Source organism: Pollicipes pollicipes, unplaced genomic scaffold (assembly GCF_011947565.3).
Source record: "Pollicipes pollicipes isolate AB1234 unplaced genomic scaffold, Ppol_2.1 Scaffold_1600;HRSCAF=1878_pilon_pilon_pilon, whole genome shotgun sequence".
NCBI classification, from domain to species: domain Eukaryota; kingdom Metazoa; phylum Arthropoda; class Thecostraca; order Pollicipedomorpha; family Pollicipedidae; genus Pollicipes; species Pollicipes pollicipes.
In genome coordinates, this window is record NW_023595962.1 from 10,280,414 (window position 1) to 10,296,014 (window position 15,601).

The 15,601-nt window shown below is 54.8% G+C and overlaps 1 protein-coding gene across 1 annotated transcript in view; it reads right to left on the reverse strand.

Annotated features, from left to right (window-relative positions):
- Window positions 1-2,948: 2,948 nt before the first annotated feature.
- LOC119091180 (uncharacterized) overlaps window positions 2,949-15,601 on the reverse strand; it is a 21,284-nt gene continuing 8,631 nt past the window's right edge. Inside the window, exon 2 of the mRNA XM_037213836.1 lies at window positions 2,949-3,423. Coding sequence (XP_037069731.1) covers window positions 3,102-3,423 — 322 coding nt within the window. The 3' untranslated portion in view covers window positions 2,949-3,101. The remainder of the gene's footprint in view (window positions 3,424-15,601) is intronic.

The window sequence follows — 15,601 nt, forward strand, 5'->3', positions numbered from 1 at the left end:
CTGCTGGGTGATGCGGTACGGTGGGGCACCAAAGTCCGGAGAATCGGGCAGGGTCGGCCGGCGAGCGACAAGTCACCACCGATGGACCCTGGTTGTCTGATGAGCGACGGTGTTGGGCTAAGGTGGGGCTCACCCGATGAAAGGGCCGCAGATGAAGGGCGCCAAGGGCAGGCGAAACGCTCACGGCCGCCCGAGTCAGGAGTTCGATGTTGAAAGACTGAACAGGTACGCAAAGAACAACGGGGCCTCAGCGCCCGAGTGAACTGGAGGGTAGTGAGGACCGAGAGATAGGGACGTGAGAAGGGTGAGTGGCGAGGACCGAGCAATAGGGAGGGAGAAGGGTAAGTAACGAGGACCGAGCAATAGGGATGGGAGAAGGGTAAATAGCGAGGACCGAGCAATAGGGATGGGAGAAGGGTGAGTAGCGAGGACCGAGCCATAGGGACGGGAGAAGGTGTAAGTAGCGAGGGCCGAGCAATAGGGAGAGGAAAGGGTAAGTAGCGAGGACCGAAGCGGTAGAGAAGGGAGAATCGTGTGAAACCCGGCGTGTAGGAAGTTCAACAGCTTGAACTCACGGTCGTTCCGTGACGTCCCTGGACGACAATCAGCTGACCTGTTCAGCAGAAAGCCGCACAACACACCCGTGCCAAAACAGCTGAGCGACGTGTTCGATATCCATCATAACTGATTGCATTGCCTTAAAACGTGCCCCAGAAATTCAGAAAGCAATCAAGGAAATTCTGGCCTCATTGTCCTCAAGAGTTGCCAGACAACAACTCTCTGGCGAAGAGCACTGCAGGTCGCGAAGACATCACGTGTCGCAACGGCCCGAGTTGTCGGGCGATCGTGTGCCAGTACAGGCTAGACATCAGACAATCGACTAGCGCATCGCAAGCAATGGCTTTGACCGCTAACCCCGAGGCGGGTCGTACTGATCCTTTCAGTCCGTCAGGACGGGGGTCACTGCGACAATTTGGGTCCCGCTGAAAGTCAATCTTCTCGAACGACACGGCACAGCCGTCCGCGCCGCGCCAAAATAGCCGCCCTAACGCCTGGTCCGGCACGTTCTGGAGCCGATACGCTATCTGTCGATCCGTCCACTCGATCCGAGACGGGATTTCCGGCGGGACATTTATTCTGGGCGCCGCGTCTCAAGTCACGTCTGTGACTGTGACGATGACACTTGAGGCACGCCCGCGCGGCGGTCGTGGCCCGCCACAGCCCCGGGTCACGCCCGTCACCTCCTCAGCGGCCTCCTCAAGGACCGACTGCGACAGGGTACGGCGCAGAACCTCGGCGGGAAGCGGCGGCCTCAAGATCGACGTCTCCACTGACTGAGACTCAACTGATGTCGGTAGGTCATCGTAGGTCATCGGTCGATAGGTCATGGTGGATGGTGGTAGGTCAGGAGGCCTCGAGCCGATGGTCAGACTGAGGGAGGCAAAAGAAAAAGAAGTGCAAACAGCTCGGAGCTTCCACATGAGGTCAACACGGCCAAGGACCAGATGCATTATCGATAACACTTTATGCTACTTTCTAATGCTTTGCAGCCGTAATTCCCAGACCCCACGCGCTAAACCAAAGTCAGACAATCCTAGCAGGAGCTATTCTGGGACGGTTCGTCGACAGAAGGCCAACGGGTGACGTCAAACAGCCACGGGCTAAGCACACATGACGTCACGGTCAAGCCAACCGCCCAATCACCATGCATCGCCATTGGCGAATGACATCAGACCATCCGATAAGAATCAATTGCGTCAAAACAAACGACGTCACATACAGGTCCCGCTCGTCTCGCCGCGGCAACGTTAATGTCAACCAGTGGCAGGAAATACCGCAAAGGCTTGCTGAAGGGGCGGGGCGGTCGGGGATGCGGCATTGGAAGTGAGGATAAGGATGAAAACACGAATGCCAGTCCCGCGTGAATCTGTGCCTGGCACCGAGGATAAAGTGACTGGGGCAGCACCAACCGAGGATAAAGTGGACCTGGGGCAGCACACCGAGGATAAAGTGACCGGGGGCAGCACACCGAGGATAATAAAGTGACCTGGGGCAGCACACCGAGGATAAGTGACCTGGGGCAGCACACCGAGGATAAAGTGACCGGGCAGCACACCGAGGATAAGTGACCTGGGGCAGCACACGAGGAAAGTGACCTGGGGCAGCACACCGAGGATAAAGTGACCTGGGGCAGCACCCGAGGATAAAGTGACCTGGGCAGCACACCGAGGATAAAGTGACCTGGGGCAGCACACACCGAGGATAAAGTGACCTGGGCAGCACCCGAGGATAAAGTGACCTGGGGCAGCACACCGAGGAAAAGTGACCTGGGGCAGCACACCGAGGATAAAGTGACCTGGGGCAGCACACCGAGGATAAAGTGACCTGGGGCAGCACACCGAGGATAAAGGACCTGGGGCAGACACCGAGGATAAGTGACCTGGGGCAGCACGAATGGAATGAGGTCGTGACCACCCGATTATGGAAACGGCGCGTCTTCGGGTTGCGCTGGAATTGTAGCTGTCGCATCTTGCAAAGTCCCATGTGCTTAAACGTAGCTTGCAGTGGTGATGCAAGTGTCAGCTCCGTTCTCACCCAAGCCTCAGCCGGCTCCGGTCCCAGTCTCGGTCTCAGTACAGTGTGCCGCAGTTTAGTCGTAACTTTTTGTCATAACGCCCAAGCCTCAGCCGGCTTCGGTCCCAGTCTCGGTCTCAGTACAGTGTGCCGCAGTCTTGGCGTAGCGCCAGACTAGACCCCATCGCCAGACCCCAACACCAGACCAGACCTCATCATCAGACCGCAACACCAGACCAGACGCCATCGCAGGCACAGCATCAATCCTAGTCCGGTACAGAAAATCCGTTCCACCCCGGTTACAAACTTACATCGCAGCTCACAGGGTGTTGTTTCCTATTCAGTTGAGGCGCTCCAGTCCTCCCCCTCAAAACTTGAGAAGAAAGTGGGTGAAATCTGGGGAGCATATGTTGACTATTTGGGGGGGGGGGGGGGGTACGTTCAGCCATTGTTCACTGCTCAGCTCCCTCCCACCCGAAATCATTTTGGAACCTACTCATTTTGCGAACTTGTGGATAGACACACGATCAATCTCCCTGACGAAAGACATCGTTCCTCTTTCCGTTGCCTTCTTGCTGTTTTCTGGTGCTTTCCAGTGCTTTGTGACGACCATGTGGCGACCTGGGTCCGGCGTCGCAGGAGGCGATCGAGCACTGTGGTGGCCATGACACTTCTAGGGGCGGCCCAGGGGTGCTGGTGGACCGGCAGCACCCGGTACGAGGGTGGCGTGTTGAGACTGACCTGCTGCCGGGCACGGAGGTGGCGTGTCGATGCAGACAGCTCTCCTGCAGACTCTGCGTGATGGCGTGGGAGAGAAGCCACGCGTCGATCATCTGACGGGTGGCCTTCCTGCGGCACACGGGACCGGGGCGTGGCGTCAGCAGCGCCGCGCCCTGACAGAACAGCATCGGGCCCTGACAGAGCAGCACAGGACCCTGACAGAGCAGCACCGGGCCCTGACAGAACAGCACAGGGCCCTGACAGAACAGCGCCAGCCCTGACAGAACAGCACCAGCCCTGACAGAACGACACCGGGCCCTGACAGAAGAGCACCAGCCCTGACAGAAGAGCACTTTGCCCTGACAGAAGGCGGCGTAGAGCAGCAGAGAAGGCGTTGGCACGACGAAGAACCGGAACAGCACACAGCAGGTCCGACCGACATCCGACATAGCGCTATCGTCGTCACAGCAGCGGACATAGAACAGTCAACCGAAACAAAGCACACACAGCAGGGTCAACCGACATCCGACATAGCGCTATCGTCGTCACAGCAGCGGACATAGAATCAGTCAACCGAAACAGCACACAGCAGGGTCCGACCGACATCCGACATAGCGCTATCGTCGTCACAGCAGCGGACATAGAACAGTCAACCGAAACAGCACACAGCAGGGTCCGACCGACATCCGACATAGCGCTATCGTCGTCACAGCAGCGGACATAAACAGTCAACCGAAACAGCACACAGCAGGGTCCGACCGACATCCGACAGCTAGCGCTTATCGTCGTCACAGCAGCGGACATAGAACAGTCAACCGAAACAGCACACAGCAGGGTCCGACCGACATCCGACATAGCGCTATCGTCGTCACAGCAGCGGATCATAGAACAGTCAACCGAACAGCACCTCACAGCAGCTGAAACAGCAGGAGCTAGCCGACGCAGTCTCTCCAACACCAGCTGAATCTAAAAAATTACAGACAGAGCACGGAACCCGGGACCAGCCAACGGCGGTGGCACAACGGTCCGCACCGCGAGCTCGCAGAAGGCCCGGCTGACGACAGCGACCATGGTAGCGCGGCGGCCGCCGGTGACTTCCGTTTGTCGTTGCAGGTAACTGCTGCATATTCAGAGTACCAATCGCCTGTCAGTCACTGAGGCTTCGGTCAACAAGGTCACCCTGCACCGGCCGGTGGTCAGTCACTGCGACGAAGTGAGCAAGGTCACCCTCCACAGGCTCGCGATTAGTCACTGCGACGAGGCGACCAATTGCCTGCACAGGCCCGCGTTCAGTCACTGCGACGCTAGTGAACAAGGTTACCCTGCACCGGCCGGTGGTCAGTCACTGCGACGAAGTGAGCAAGGTCACCCTCCGCAGGCTCGCGATTAGTCACTGCGACGAAGTGACCAAGTGCTCCCTGCACAGGACGCGGTTAGTCGCTGCGGCGTCAGTGAACAAGAGCAGAGCTTCATAAAACGGCAACATGACTCAGGGCATTTTCTTTTTGAGTCGCATGGACTCGGAGACAAAAAACCTCAGCCAGACAGACACGTCCAATTTTTCAACATCAGCCTCGACAGCTCCCACAATCGGCACGAACAGAGCAGAACCGTTCTGCTTACGTTCTGCTACTTAAGCTTATGAACAGCCCGGCCGCAAGCCTACACGACGTAATTCAGACACGCGTATGGTCGTGTTTCGCTTTGCGAGTCAGTCCCCAACGGCCCTAGTCCGTTACTAATGCGTCATCGCATTAACGATGCGCCATCGCAGCTGCGCAGAGGCTGGTGGCGGTCCATGGCTGCATAACAAATTGATGGGCATGGTGGCGCACCTCTTTGAACAGACTCGTTCTCTCATGTCGTATCCGTCCTGCACATGGTTGGCATGGATGGAAAATCACCTTCCCTCACATGATCTACGTTACGAAACGATTGGCATTCCCTTGGTTTTCTGTGACGACGGAAGGACAATGAATCGTTGGAAACGCAAGGCTAAGTGGACATTACAGACGCTCACGTGATAAACACAGCACAGCCATTTTTGGGCGCGCTGCCATTGGTCAGTCTGCGTCACGCCACACCCGAGCTGCGGTTCTATTGGAACAATAGGACGGACGCTGGACCCAGCGAACCAAGCAATCTGTTGCATGACTGTCGCATCAGATAGTATATGTTTTCCTGCTGCCATTCATTACGGGCGATGGAATGATGACCTGGCACTGAGCATGCACTGGAGACGGCTTCCTTCCGATTAAGCAACGGTTCAGTATTCTTAGGAATCATTCTCAGTGAAAAGTCTACGCGGTATGCATGAAGTGCGCCAATTTTGTAGCAGAGGTTCGGCGCTGGCCGCTACAGCGGCGCACGGCTCTGTACTGCTACAGCTGTCGCTAGGGGGACCCCAACCTCAGCGACAGGTGGGCAGGTCACCGAGCGAACATTCTATGCGATCGGTTAAGTAACCCACCAACACATCGGCGTCAAACTGCGTCATGTGAAAGCACATCGAAGGACGCAACAACATCAGCAGACACTGAATCTCCCTCGGAGGGGAGGGGGATGGGCCTTACGACGCACTCAGCTGCCGATGTGGTCTGACCCAAATCTCCCCTCCAACGTGATCTCACCCTCTAGCAAAAGTTTCGTACATGTCGTCAATCAAGCGCCCATCAATCAAGCGCGTTGCTTGCGGACTCCACCAATTGAAACTACCATTGATCTGCACAGCCAACTCACGCTGCAGGCATGGCAGATGTAACGATGGCACGTACGCATGAGATCGCAAACGTGCCCGCAAACGACCATTTTTCAAACCAATATCAAATATTGGTCGTGAGAGGCTAATCCATTATAGAGATATGCTTCGTTGGGGGAAACTGAAAGCCGCAATATTGAAAGGCCTGGCATGCTGTCGAGATGTCAAGTCCCGTGCCAGGCTAAATTCATTGCCCGAACCCCAGCTCTCGCAACGTCCAAGTGGTTTAGTTCAAGCATGCCTTTGAAAGTTGAGACTCAAATTACCGGACGGCGCAACGCTTCCGCAGGGCACTGACCCGATCCTCTGCCGCCTCGTGCGCGCGGATGACCTTTCTGTGAGAACTGCCCTGCCACCGTCACCGTCCAGGCCGCTTCGTTTTGGTTGAGCATAGAGCCATTTCAGTCAGAAATGGGCATTCGGGGCTGTACGATGAAAGGAAAAGACGACTGGTTCGGGTAGGATTGCGGTTACCTGGCAGAACTGCGCTAACGAGACTTCCACAAGGGACTGTCAATGGGTAGAGCGAGGATGGAGCCCTTTCAGCCAGAAATGACCATTTCGGGGCTGTAGGATGAAAGGAAAAGACGACTGGTGTGGGTCAGACTGCGGTTATCTGACAGAACTGCGCTAACGAGACTTCCTCAAGTGACCGACAATGGGTGCAGGCGTCCAGGCGGCACTCAGATCATGGGGGAACTCAGGTCACATGGCTGCCGGGACACTCAGGTCGCCTGGTTGCCGGGACACTCAGGTCGCCTGGTTGCCTGGACACTCAGGTCTCCTGGCTGCCGGGACACTCAGGTCTCCTGGCTGCCGGGACACTCAAGTCACCTGACTATCGGGACACTCAGGTCTCCTGGCTGCCGGGACACTCAGGTCGCCTGGCTGCCGGGACACTCAGGTCGCCTGACTGCCGGGACACTCAGGTCGCCTGGCTGCCGGGACACTCAGGTCGCCTGGCTGCCGGGACACTCAGGTCGCCTGGCTGCCGGGACATTCAGGTCGTCTGGTTACCGGGGAGGGGGGGGGGCGGCTCGCCCCACCGTGAGCGGTTAAGGTGCTCAGAGTGGGCGGTGGGCCGCTGTCGGTACCAAGGGTGAGCGATGTCGGTATCTAGGGCGGGGCGGTGAGCAGTGTCAGTACCCAGGGCGAGTGGTGACCGGTGTCGGTACCCAGGCCGGCGACGGCAGGCCGGCTGCAGCCGCTCGGGGGAGTCCCCGAACTAGAGTCGCGCCTTCTGCGGGCACCGTCCCAGGCATCCGTGACGTCGCGCCCCGCCCGGCGGCGCGGCCGTGCAGACTCTGGTCACCCGAACCAGGGGGCTCGCATGACGTGTGTGCCCGCCTGACTCATGCCACCGGCGGAGTTCCGGGCTTCCTGCGGTGTCAGCCACGCCGGTGGCGCCTCGTCACGGCTCGGACAGCGGTGCACCGTTTCAGTGAGCTGCGATGGCTGCGATGGCTGTGATGGCGGGGTGACGTCGAGGGTAGCGTGGGTCGGGCAATACGCGGCCCTTGTGACTTGTGAGTCCAGCCTTGACAACCTTGACCATTTTGTTGCGTTGTGTTTGTTGATCCTGTCGTGTTGTCCTGTTGCGAGATATGTTGCATTGTGTGGAATCATTATAGATGTTACCTCATTTAACCGCACTGTGACCGGCTTCAATGCATTGCAAATTATATGCCTGTTGATGTTAATTACTCTAACAACCACGCCGGATATATTTCTCAACTTGGAAAGCACCAAAGGCACAGAACAAGAGGGCTGCAGTGATTACTGAATGAGTTTGCACGTTACGTAATTTTTATATCCGCATGTGCATGCAACATTCTCATGGACTGCACTCTCCGCGAAATCCAATTACTTGGTTGACACAAGACAAGCCCCGCATTGGTTCACGCGGGGTGACACTTGAAATGAGCAAAAGAGCAAGGAATTACAGCCTGGACTGATCACGGCCAATAACGTCCATGGAGAAAACAGCGCTGAATGGGCATGCCAACACGAGGGAGCTGAAGCATAGTGCATGTCAAACAAGGCCTTACCACATGCACCTTGTTACTAAGCGCTCTCTCCTCTCTCTCTCTCTCTCTCTCTCTCTCTCTCTTCTCTCTCTCTCTCTCTCTCTCTCTCTCTCTCTCTCTCTCTCTCTCTCTCTCTCTCTCTCTCTATCTCTCTTCTCTATCTCTCTCTCTCTCTCTCTCTCTCTCTCTCTCTCTATCTCTTCTCTCTCTCTCTCCTCTCTCTCTCCTCCTCTCTCTCTCTCTCTCTCTCTCTCTCTCTCTCTCTCTCTCCTCTTCTCTCTTCTCTCTCTCTCTCTCCTCTCTCTATCTCTCTCTCTCTCTCCTCTCTCTCCTTCTCTCTCTCTATCTCTCTCTCTCTCTCTCTCGCCGCCACATTTCCATCTCCATTAAGTGAACAATGCTGTGTTTGAGCGAAGCGAGTGATCGTCATGGGCAATCAGCTCCACTCCATATGTACATCACTGATTTACACAGAGCGGTAAGGACCAACGGCCCAGGCCGTCCACCAGCTGTGAGCCTGAGCGCTCGTGATCACGATGTGGGGTCTATGGCAACAGGCAAACCGCGGGCAACGGCCACTCCGGGCCAATAGTGGAGGGCACACTGGTCACCATCGGGGTAACTCCGCGTTTCTTTCGAGATTCTTGCCAGTCCCTCCAATGTCTCCCACCTCCCTGCAATCTGGCTAAATTTACACAAAAAAATCGCCGAGAAATAAATGGTTATACTGGTGTGGTATCTAGATGTTTTCGCCGAAACATAATGTTCGCCCCCCCCGCCCGCCCCCTCCCTCAATTCCCCACAATTTTGACGAGGCTTCGCTTGTGTTGTCCATGAATTACAATCTCCGCTTGCGTTGTCCACGAATCAAAAGGCTCCGCTTGTGTTGTCCACGAATCAAAAGGCTCCGCTTGTGCTGTTCACGAATCAAAAGGCTCCGCTTGTGTTGTCCACGAATCAAAAGGCTCCGCTTGTGCTGTTCACGAATCAAAAGCAGGCATCAGGCTGCAAACTAGACGTGCTTCGAAAGGCCTCACTTCGCGCGTTTCACCAATGCGTGAGAGTAGCGACACACGCAGACAATGCGTTTGCCAACCAAAACGCCACTGGTAATCGTCATTAAAAATCACGCGGGCCATTCCCACAAACAACGCGGTCCATATCGGTGGTGCTCATATGTGTTGCGCCAGAAGAACAGAGACAAAGAGAAAAAAGAGAGTTTAAGGCTGTCCTGAGCCTGTCCTGGGCCTGAGCCTGAGTCGTGTGTAGTGCCTTGATAGCCTTTACTGAACGTCTTGAAGGCCACCAGAATGCAATGTAAACACCGACCAACAACACCGCAATATTAGCGCTATTAGCAAATGGAGCAACCGATATTCCACGCGGCTGCCAAATATAATCCACCTGAAACCAGTTTCGCCATGAAAAACAGAGGGTGCAAACGTTTGATTTGCAGTATTCTGTAGTTAGCATGTTAGCATAGATGTTGTCTGCCTTTATGTGGTCCGCTGGCGACAGCGATAGGGAGGGTTTCCTACTTGTCCAGCAGATGCAATCCAACAGTCCGAGGCCACGGGAAACTCAGCTGTGAATCAGCCCACACCAATCAACAAACAGTGCCCCCCCCCCCCCCCCCCCCCCTCCTTCCGCTCCCAGACCACCCGGCTTCCTCACACACGTATGCAAGCTGGCTGAATATGCTCTTTATGTACGACTGTTGATCCTGTATGTACATTGTTGCTCTTGTATGTACACTCTTGCTTCCGTATGTACACCATTATGCACACCATTATGCACACTGAGCGCACGTGCACAGCGTGCCAAACATAGCATTATAACATTATACATTATACGGTTGTACGGACAGCATTATAACGATTCGTGGTGAGAGCTATTTCTCAATGTATTTACAGGCTGAATTTCTGTGTACTTGTGCAATCTACGCGCGCATAGGAGTTGTTGTGACCATTATAAAGTTGTATATAAACATCATCGAACGATTGCAACAAATGCTCGGTCCGACTGAGGAAGACAGCCCTTGGTAAAATGTTATCGACCTGCACATCTCTCATCTAGTCATTGGCGTCGGGTGCACCCAGTCTTTCGTACCTCACCACTGCACTTCCACTGTTGTGCCACTTCACTGCACAATGTACACTGCAGTGTGTGCACACTGTTCACTGCACACTGCACTTCCGGTTATTACTGCAGCCCGCACACCTCGCATTGGTACGTGATGCTCTATCGCAGTGCGCCCCCTAGCCCTCGTATTTTCATCCTGTTAGATTTCTGCCAATGGAGATCTTCGTCATCGCCCACCGTCCAATCCTCGCGCGCTTCCCTAACCGTGTTGTGTATGGAGCCGCGCGCGTTCCCGAATCCAGTAGCCCGGGAACTCCACGTCCGCACGTGACTCAGAGGCCGCCCCTAACGCCCGGCACCCGACGGGGCCCTGTGAGTCGGTGGCCGCGTCCACCCCGAGCTTTGGCAGCTCGGCCGCGGCGTGTCCTGGCCCGGCGCCAGGTCACGTGCTGAACTGAGCGGTCGGCGCCGTGGCGCGCGGCGCGGCGCGGCGCGCGGCGTGTAGTGGGCGCCGCTGCACGCCGCAGAGTGGCACGGCATTTTGGCGGAGAGAGAGGCCCAAACTCAATGGTCAGTGCTCGCTCAATAAGGAGACTTGCGCTACTTGTCGTGGGTATTTAATTGCCGGGGTTTATTTGTCTGTGGCTCACCCAATTGTCAGGGTTCAGTTAATGATCGTTGGGGTTCAGTTTTATGGTTCACCCAGTACCCATGACCGCCGTTCAGCAATACACAATGGCCCTGCTCCGCGGTAAGAATCGTGGCTCGGTTGATGTTGGTGGTACAAGTCACGATTCAAGCAATTCATGTGGTTCAGTGATATTCGGTCCCTGAAGGTAGGTGTTCCACGACCATCGTTGCTGTTGATCGGGTCGCGGTTATTGTGATAATCCAGGTAAATAAAATGCGAAGTTTCCGCTGACCCAGCAAAAGCTTTAAGCCTCAGCTCTTTCCCCTTTGCAAACGTGTGGCTTATGTTCATGCTACAACGTCTATTGTTTGGCATCATTACCCACGTTATTCAATGAGACCATCCTGTATCATCGCTCGGCAAATGACCCTCTGCTTTGTGGGAAGATGAAACACGCGTTTGCATGACCGACAAGCAGCAGCGTAACCACATGCATGCTTCTGCAATGAAAAAAAATATAATTAAATCACTGAGTTCTTGCGTCATTGCTCTACTCCGTGATACCACCATGGCGCGAGTTTATGCAACGAACGAAGCAAACAGCTCTTCGCTTCGGTCGCTTACCAGAGGGCAGCAACAGACGGCCGACGACCGGCAGCGGGCAGCCCCTCAGATGTCGCGCGCGCCGGGGTCAAGGGTCAGACGGTGCCGGCGGCGCGGCACGTGCCGGACGGACCGGCGCGCAGTGCCGACCGGCCGGCCGGCGCCGCCTGCGCCACCACGAGCGCCCGCGCGCCCGAAACGCTTCGCGGTCGTTTGTGGCGATTACGCTGGTCAGTGTGCAGCCACCACCCGCGCAGAGCACAGGGTGACGGAACACAGACCACTCAAGCGGAACACAGGTTGACAACACGGACCGCCGACCGCGGGGCACCAGGCGACGGAACAAAGACCACCCGACTGTGGAGCACAGGTGACAGAGCGCAGACGGTCCCCTACTCTGGAGCAACAAATGACTGAACACAAACCACCCGACTGCGGAGCACACGTGACGGGAAGCCTCCCCCCCCCCTCCCCCAGCCACCGAGGAACGACCGGACTCAAGCCAGCGCGCTGCCCGTTGTGTGCGATTCTGAAGCTACGGCTGGCCACCTGGTGGCAAGCAAGTCCGTGAGATGCCGGAATTCTTCATGCCTGATATGTTTGAAACATGTGCACACCCATCCGGGTTAGAGAGCGACTAAAACGGAAGCGTTCCAATATGTATGGGGGTTTGAACTGAAGTCGTCATCTTTGAAGACCGCTCGGCGCCGTTCACAGCCCTGCCCTTCTTTAAGACCTGAACCCCCCTAGCTTCTGAGCTACACGCCCGCGAAAATGGGGCGACTTTTTCGCGGAGAGCATTTTACGGCCGTCTTTGGCATTCATGGCACCAATGTTAACGTCATTCAAATCCTGTCATTCGATACGCCATGCAGCGAATCAAGGCCGATTAAAAATGTAATGGTCGTGCCGCTCATACCTGGCATTCGTGAGCGCGATTTCCAGGTATAACTCTCGTTAATTGGCTCTAAATCATGTTGTGCAAGGCACGATGACTTGATGAAACAATGACGGATCGGAGAACATGTCTACAAGACCAAAACATTGTGCTGTATAGAGTAGCCTTTTCTACGTAAAGCATGCCAACAGTTTTAAGTGAGCGTGTTTTTATCACATCTGGTGCTTGCTTCAATGTCTTCAAATGTGAAACATTCCCTTAAAATGGTATGGCAGAGCACACCAACCATGAGTAAAATTAGTTTCAGTAAAGACCTTGGGTATCCAAGGAAGATTTGAAAGATTGATTTGAAACCAAATTGAAAGATTTATTCAGCTATTTTATCACAGTCCTGAGCATTATGTTTGGAGAAGTCTGTGGAGAGGAGCAGATATCACGAAATTGGTGTCGTACATAAAACCGATTTAAAGCGTGTTTCGCAGATATCATAAGCTTTAGGCTAAATCCGCTGAAGCCAAACTCTTTATCCTCCCAAATGCATGCACGAGGTCGAGATTTAGCCCGCAAGCTTGAAGATACGGCACACGTAGATACGTCCAGCCATGCAAAGGTCAGTAGATGTCACCTCGCCACAATACCGAAACCGATACAAGATAGCGAAGCGACTGATTGCATCACCCACAGTTTCTCATGCCGATCCACAAATCAGAAAGCCGGACGGTGCGTGAGGTATTAGAGTGGAAGCCCGGCTGGAGGGCTGACGACAGAGCGCGTGTAACGGGTTCGCGTGCGCGGCATGTCGTCATCTGACCGACGTCAGCGGGCCGTCGTGACGATGCAAGAAATGCTTCTTCAAATCAGCAAGCCGACCCCCTGGTGAAGCTCGCATTCCTTTCATTCCTCGCATGCTTTTCCCGACTTGTCGTCTGTCAGGTCGAGGAGCCGCGATGTGGGTCGTCATCCGACACTAACGATGCCAGCTGTCACCCGATGCCACGACTGTCACCCCGAGGCCAACCAATGCGTCACCCGATGCCAACCCAATGCGTCACCGATGCCAATGGCGTCAGGTCTCCGACCGCCTTTCACTGGGGCGCGGGCGACTGATCGCCGCAGCTATGGCGTCCGCAATGGAGGCGAACTGGTGAACTGCTGAACTGGTGAACTGGGTGCAGTCCCCAGCCACCGGCGGCAACACTGGCTTCAAACCTCAAATACCACAGCTGCAAATGCCGGCAAGTGACGAATTTGAGAGAAAAACATTTACAGATACTTAGCTAATGGTACACTAGTTGAAGAGGTGAAAGGCGTTCGCTAAAAGCCAAACAGTGTAGCCACTTGAAAGGAAAAGCATGTATCGGTCCGACGGTAGTGACTTCAGTCGAGGGCCAACACGCCGGTCAGCCTCAGGGAGTGCGCAGCCGCCGCCGCGGCGAGACAATAGCTCGCTTCCAAGAGCCCGTGGCCGAGCAGGTAATCTCGGCCCTCGGCCGCGGCTGAGCCGGCGCCAGCCCCGCCGAAGGGCCGCCCGTCCGGCCCGGTCGGGTGGAGCGCGCTGGAGCGGTCAGGGTCCCACACTGGTGCACGCTGAGAGCGGTCAACGTTGAACATTGGCTTTGTAGTACTGAAGCGTGAGCTTTCAAACGTGGGAAGACCTGGAGACTGGGAATGCGAGTCTGTCCAAAAATTCTGGCAACGGTGTTGTATGGGCTGCGGTCTCTGATTTCAGGTACCGGCGGATTCCCAGCGGCCCCTTGCCTCGTACCACCATTGGTGTCGGTTTATAATTAGCAATGGGTCAGTGCATAATGCTCGCTGATGGTCTCTGTAAACATTTATGCACACTATGCGCTGGATGCACCAGATGGCGCATAAATATAAAATGAGAACGGTGATGGCTTAAAGCGTGTATACCGTATGTTTACATGCATGCCTACGTAATGCATGCATAATACATGCATGCATGCATTGGCACGTACAGTGGGGAATCCGCCTTCGTGCTGAAGATTTTGCACTGCAAACACCCACTCTCCTCAATGAATGGGGCACGTCTAAGAGGGCAGCTAAAGCATGTTGCATTGCTACCAGGTGATGTATCACACCGGTGCCGTGATGCACGAAGGAGCATTGCCGGGCCTGAGACATGCCCTCTGGACCACGGCCGTCTCCGCGGTCTAGGGGAGCGATGCTGGACTCGTAATCCAGCGGCGCTGGGTACAAGTTCCAGCGTGGGCACATTATCTGACCCGACTGAAGTGGAAGCGGCAGCTGGCAGCTGACTTAAGGTCAAACCCAGCGTGGGTGGCCGTAATTCAGCATTGCGCGGTACGTAAAGCCCTCCGCATTCCTGTCTGGCGAAGGGGAGCAGGCAAAGTCATCCGGTGGGTTGGATAGCACAACGTGGGGTATGGCCCAGGGTGTATGCAACGGGCTGGGCTTAGCAGACGCTCCGAAGTCAAAGCCACCGACGCAAACAGTTCGGAAAATGCTCATTTAAGTTTGTCTGACCTTTGTTTACGAATATGACCATGCTCAGCTCTAATGACCTTCGCTTAAGTGAAGCCAGGTATGACCCATTTCTGACAGACTAAGTCACCAACAGCGGCTTTTGGTGACTCCGTATCGGCCATAAGCGGGAAACTATGACCTCGAAGTATGAGGATATTTTTTCATTGTCTCATCATGGTCTTCATGCTATTCTTCGATGTCATAACCCAGGCATGGTTGGAAGAATGGGTTTGAATTCGCTTTCATGTTCCGTCAAATAACAGCATTTGGTAGCAATCGTGCTCAAGGCCACCAGCTACCGAAAGACTTTATTCTAAAAAAAATTAGCAGCCTCTCAATCTTTGGGAAGCCATGCATTGTTTCTCCGGAGGAGGCATCTATTACCACTTTTCAAGAGGCATTCCTTCCCAGAAGGCACTCTTCTTCTCAGTTATGGCCTCGATACGGCACGCTAAGGAGATGTCATTCAAGCATAGCAGTTGGCGTCGCCAAGAAACAGGAACCAGAGTGCACTCAAGGCCTCCACAGCAACAGTGACCTTTCGATGGATGGAGTTTTTGTCCCCCTGAAAATAACATTGATTTCTGCGCTTGTCACGCACCAAAGCAACCCCTCTTACATGTTAGCAAAATACTGATCACTGAAAATATTGAAAATACTATAAAAAAATGCTGAAAAAGAAAACACTGAAAACCGAAAATTCCCGGCCCAAAGCGATCCATGATATTCAGCGCCAACAGCCAGCGACGCACCAGTGTTCATCACAGTTCGGTGTTTCGCACCACCAGCCCCACAACAAG